At 47.0% G+C, this 6000-nt stretch overlaps 1 protein-coding gene across 2 annotated transcripts in view; it reads left to right on the top strand.

Annotated features, from left to right (window-relative positions):
* The first annotated feature begins 3083 nt into the window (after nt 1-3083).
* The window catches only part of BRD7 (bromodomain containing 7), a 49707-nt gene continuing 46790 nt past the window's right edge, over nt 3084-6000 (top strand). The window contains exons 1-2 of one of the 2 annotated variants that reach the window (XM_069549823.1): nt 3084-3591; nt 4025-4233. In XM_069549823.1, coding sequence (XP_069405924.1) covers nt 3543-3591; nt 4025-4233 — 258 coding nt within the window. In that variant the 5' untranslated portion in view covers nt 3084-3542. The remainder of the gene's footprint in view (nt 3592-4024; nt 4234-6000) is intronic. The other variant, XM_069549822.1, reaches the window with a different exon arrangement.

The following is a 6000-nucleotide window of genomic DNA, read 5'->3' as shown; positions in this document are numbered from 1 at the left end:
CTAACCCTGCCTGGTGGAGCACACTGGGGGGTGGGGAGAAGGCAGGTAAACTCACAGGTTCAGCCTGGAGGGAGGCCAGATCCATAGGCGGAGTTGGCATAGCAGTCCTCCTTAAAACAAAAAAGAGTTATAGCTTTGAAAAGGTTGAAAAGCTGCACCAAAGCTTTGCATCCAGTCCCATCACTTCATGGCAAATAAGTGAGGAAACAGTGGAAACAGTGACACACTTATTTTCTTGGGCTCCAAAATCACTGCCGATGGTGACTGCAGTCATGAAATTAAAGATGCTAGTTCCTTGGAAGAAAAGCTATAACAAATCTAGACAACATATTAAAAAGCAGAGACATTACTTCGCCGACAAAGGTCTGTCTAGTCAAAGCTATAGTTTTTCCAGTAGTCGTGTATGGATGTGATCATAAGAATTGATGCTTTTGAACTGTGCTGGAGAAGACTCTTGAGAGTCCCTTGGACTGCACAGAGATCAAACCAGGCAATCCTAGAGGAAATCAGTCCTGAATATTCATTGGAAGTACTGATGCCGAAGCTGAAGCTCCAATACTTTAGCCACCTGATGTAAAGAACTGACTCATTTGAAAAGACCCTGATGCTGGGAGAGATTGAAGGCAGGAAGAGAAGGGGACAACAGAGAATGAGATGGTTGGATGGCATCACCAACTCAATGGACATGAGTTTGAGCAGGCTGCAGGAGTTGGTGATGGTCAGGGAAGCGTGCTGCAGTCCATAGGGTTGCAAAGAGTTGAATATGCCTAAGTGACTGAACTGAACTGAACTGAAGCTTTGCTCTACACTAGGGGGCATTGGTGGCTTGATTTTAGAGCAACAGAGGTTCCCTTCTCCAACACAACCCCTTTCCTCCATTCTGACCTCTGCCTCAGAGATGCCAGAGCAGATTGTTACAAGGAGGTAACAGATACAAACTTTTATCCTTTGTAAAAAAAAAAAAAAATCAGTTCCCCTCCTCTAAAGCAACCTCAGCTTCCCTGGCTAACCACTGGACTCTGATGGGGACGGCCAGTCACAGACTCTAATTCCTCTTGGCCATAGGGATGGACTTGGTATCCAAGCTGGATCCATCTCCCAATCCTTTGCCTATAAAACATGTGACCCAAACTAAGCCAATCAGGGACCTTCCCTGGAATTTTTTCCTGGATGATGCTGACAGGGAAGAGACCCTTTTCCCAATCAGTCAGGATACAGCTGCTGGAAACTATGTTTTCAGTCATGTAAGAAAAGAAAATGGAGCCCAACACAGAAGGATGAGACAAAGAGAGTATCAAACCCCTGGCTCCTATTTTTCTTCAGGGAAGCTTTACTCCTCCCTTCCTGGACATGTGACCCACTAATCTTTTTATTCATCTGAAATAATTCAAACTGGGTTTCTATAATTCTTTGACCACAGTTCAGTTCAGTCTCTCAGTCGTCTCCGACTCCTTACGACCCCATGAATTGCAGCACACCAGGCCGCCCTGTCCATCACCATCTCCCGGAGTTCACTCAGACTCAAGTTCATCGAATCCGTGATGCCATCCAGCCATCTCATCCTCTGTCGTCCCCTTCTCCTCCTGCCCCCAATCCCTCCCAGCATCAGAGTCTTTTCCAATGAGTCAACTCTTCGCATGAGGTGGCCAAAGTACTGGAGCTTCAGCTTTAGCATCATTCCTTCCAAAGAAATCCCAGGGTTGATCTCCTTCAGAATGGACTGGTTGGATCTCCTTGCAGTCCAAGGGACTCTCAAGAGTCTTCTCCAACACCACAGTTCAAAAGCATCAATTCTTCGGCACTCAGCCTTCTTCACAGTCCAACTCTCACATCCATACATGACCACAGGAAAAACCATAGCCTTGACTAGATGGACCTTAGTCAGTAAAGTAATGTCTCTGCTTTTGAATATACTATATAGGTTGGTCATAACTTTTCTTCCAAGGAGTAAGTGTCTCTGACCACAGGACCCTAAATTACAGGTCTACCACTTAACCGTTGCAGTTCAAGTGAAAGCTACACATCTTTCTGGGAGAAGTGATCCAGAGGTCCAAACTCTTAAGTATAAATGACTGATGTCAGTTCCTTTCTTGTGAGTATAGGTTTATCTGGAAACACACAGTGCACTGTAAGCCTAAACATAGAAACAGTCAAGACCCCTTTCATCATATTCACAGATAAAAAGAGCTTATGATTCAGATTCAGAAAACCTGCATTTGAATCCTGGCCCTACCAGTAAGTGGCAACTTACTTCATTTCTCTGGGCATCCATTTCGTCATGTGTAAAATGGGAATATATTTCTCCTTTTCTACCTTACAAGGTTGTCATGTCAAAAAATATCAACATTATTTTGTCTCTCTTCAGCCATCATCCCTGGGCGCAGTCTCTTAAACACATCTTAATATTCAGGTAAGTGCCAATGAGCAAAACTGTGAATAACTCATCTCATCAGTAGGGTTCAGCATCTAAGGATAAGGTCAAGGAGAAGCAGGGCTTAAAGCAGGAAAGAGGAGTGGACCTACATTAACAGAGCAGTAGTGTTAGTCTGGACCTCTGCTTCGTGGGGATCCAGATTATTCTCATCATTTTTTTAATCTAATTTCTAAATTTTCTTTCATTTCAAAAAATAATAAATATGCAAGAGAAAATTTTCCAAAAATATAGAGAAGCGTAAAACTAAACCAATCACTCCACTCTCAGTCCTAGTCTCCTGAGATAACCACTATTAACAGTTCTTGTGTATCCGTCACAGCATTTTTATCCAGATACCAACGTTTATTTCCATAAATGCATATCTTACTGAATACACTCTGCTCCATACTTTGTTGGTATTGTTTTAATTAAGGTCTTGAAGGTCTTTACATATCATTATATAAATTTGTTTTGTTCTGTTTTAGAGATTAGAATCCTTCCGCTACCAATGTTCTGGGTTTCCTGGGTCTGGCGTCCAGTACAGGATTCAACAAACGTTAAAATGAAGATAGACGCTAGGGAAAGCGGGAGAGAAGGGAGGAGTCAGAAAGGAAGTAAGGCGATAAAAAGATAAGAAAAAGGAGGAAAGGAAGCAGGGGCAAAGAGGAGGGAGAGAGGGAAGGAATCAAGACAGGAAAGGAAGAGATAGAGAGGAAAGGAGGCAGACAGAAAAACGGGGATCTCAGAGCGGTGGACCCCGCCCTGGCCCCACCCACGAGCCGGACTCCGCCCCCAGGCCTCAGGGTGCAATGCCACCTCCAGCCGCGAGGGGCCGCCACGCCCAGCCGACCACTCTCTGCGCACGCGGCAGGCCCTCTCTCCCGCTTCCGCGCCGGCCGCTCGCCAACCTGCCGCCGCTCTCCAGCTCCGGCTGGGTCTCGCGCGCTCGGGCGCGGCTGGGTCTATTCGTGAGGGGGCCTCGCGCCGCTGGGCGCACGCCGTCCCCCTGCCTCGCGGCGCGGGGTCTCGCGGGCCCCGCTCCCGCCCTCCGCTCGCCTGGCCCGGACCGGAAGCGGCGCCGCACGGCCTGGGCCTGGCGCGGGGGGCGGGCACCGGGGCCCGATCGGACATGGGCAAGAAGCACAAGAAGCACAAGTCGGACAAACACCTCTACGAGGGTGAGGAGTGGGCCACGTGGGGGGCGGCGAGCCCACTGCCCTTCGGTGGAGTTTTCATGCCTTCGAGACAACTCTCCAGCTTCCGAGGCGGGCCGGGGGTCGCACCTCCCGCGGGCAGGCCTGGGCCCGCGAAGGGGGCGCGGCCCGCCTGAGCCGCGCCAGACCCCTCAGGCGGGGGCGGCGTTCGAACCCGGGACCTCCGGCCGGGGCGGGTCTCCGGTTGGGAGGTGTGAGGCGGGCCGGGGAGCGTTCGGGGCGTCCACTTGGCGAGTGTCCGTCATTCAACAGGTGCGTCGAGGGGCGCCCACTGCGTGCCATTGGCCGCCTCTGCCTGTGCGCCTCAGACTGACTCTCCCTACCCAGTTTTACTCTGCGTTGTGGATACTGCCCGGAGAGGCTCTCCTTTAATCGAGACTCTTTCGTTTCGTTTTAGAGTATGTAGAGAAGCCCCTGAAGCTAGTCCTCAAAGTGGGAGGAAACGAAGTTACCGAGCTCTCCACGGGCAGCTCTGGGCACGACTCCAGCCTCTTTGAAGACAAAAACGATCATGACAAACACAAAGAGAGAAAGCGGAAAAAGAGAAAGAAAGGAGAGAAGCAGATTCCAGGGGAAGAAAAGGGGAGAAAACGGAGACGTGTAAAGGTAAAAGGTCGTTGCGTTGCTTCAGCTTTGAAGGTGGTACTTTTCTGAGCGTTGCCGCACTTTATTTTTCCTTTGTGTCAAATGAGATGCTGAAACGTCTATAAAATCGGGCTGACTTTGAGGGCAGAATAGAAACATGAGTCATCTATGAGTTTCAACAACTCTTTAATTAGGTCCTTAGTTGTACTCACACATCAGGTGAGTGAACAGCTAAGTCCTCATTTTCAGGAGCTGCTTCAAAGAGTGGTTTTTCCATCTAGGAAAGGTAAAAGTCATGCTCTAGCAAAGCTTAGTGTTCGAGGTTTGGGGGAAACAATCATTTCAAAACTAAATGTGTTGTCACAGAGCACCAGATTTGAGCCCCCTGCGCCATACACCAAATTGCCACTGACTGTCCAGGTTTACGTGTGGTAGTGTAAATGTTTCAGTGTGCTCTCTTAATTTACACTACCCTCTCCTTCCCTTTCTCAGAGCTGGGAGGGAGGTTCAAGAGGGAAGGGATATATGTATACCTGTGGCTGATTGATGTTGATGCGGGGCAGAAACCAACAGAATATTGTAAAGCAATTAACCTCCAATTAAAAAAGTATATGGGGTCTGCTGCTGCTAAGTCACGTCGGTCGTGTCCGACTCTATGCAGCCACATAGACGGCTTCCCACCAGGCTCCCCCGTCCCTGGGATTCTCTAGGCAAGAACACTGGAGTGGGTTGCCGTTTCCTTCTCCAATGCATGAAAGTGAAAAGTGAAAGTGAAGTTGCTCAGTCGTCTCCAACTCCTCAATCCCATGGACTGCAGCCTACCAGGCTCCTCTGCCCACGGGATTTCCCAGGCAAGAGTACTGGAGTGGGGTGCCATTGCCTTCTCCAAAATGGGATTCAAATTTTGTTCTGAAATACTGTAATGACAAATACATAATGAACAACTCTTATCTTTCAAGACAAAGTCTGAGTCTGTTGAAGAGATAATTTGATCAGAAACCTTCAAGGGATATGACAGCAGTAGCAAAAATAAGCATTTTCTTAACCATATGCAGTTACTAGAAAGGAAAAAAGAAACTGGCTGCCATCTCTGTTTGTCATCTGGATAAAATAGTAATAATAAACTTTCCTTCCAGGGATGATCACATATGTACCTTGAATTCTCCTCGACTACTTCTGCACTTCCCAAATTTAACCTGTCACCAAGTGACTTATTGAATCATTTACTGGAACTTGAAGCTAAATTTCTGTAGACTTATTTTTATATTTTTCTAATGTTTATATATACAACAGAAATGTTCTAGACCGTGTGATTAAACACATTAAGTGAAGTGAGTGAAGTCGCTCAGTCATGTCTGACTCTTAGTGACCCCATGGACTGTAGCCTACCAGGCTCCTCCATTCATGGGATTCTCCAGGCAAGAGTACCGGAGTGGGGTGCCATTGCCTTCTCCAAAGTCCCTAAATCTTAGTCTCTTTTTGGAATTTCCTATTTATGTCTTTCTGCTCCAGTGTTTATTGCCTTTGTCTACCTGCATTGGAGAAGGAGACTGTGACAATACATAGAACTTTCAAATGTTTTTTCCCTAAATTGTAAAAGCCATGTATGCATATGATTTTTTTAAATTCACGTAATACAGAAGTGAACAAGAAGGACGAGAGAAAAAGTTTTCCTCACTCAGGTATCTCATTTAGTCTTTCTCTCCAGAAGTAACCAGTTTTGTTGTGGGGGGATTGTTTTTTAATTATTCATTATTACAGGATAAAGTAATTTATGAGCATAGTTTT

This window comes from Ovis canadensis, chromosome 14 (assembly GCF_042477335.2).
Source record: "Ovis canadensis isolate MfBH-ARS-UI-01 breed Bighorn chromosome 14, ARS-UI_OviCan_v2, whole genome shotgun sequence".
Lineage (NCBI taxonomy): Eukaryota > Metazoa > Chordata > Mammalia > Artiodactyla > Bovidae > Ovis > Ovis canadensis.
The sequence above is the reverse complement of the archived record's forward strand: the minus strand, read 5'-3'. Positions and strand labels throughout refer to the sequence as shown.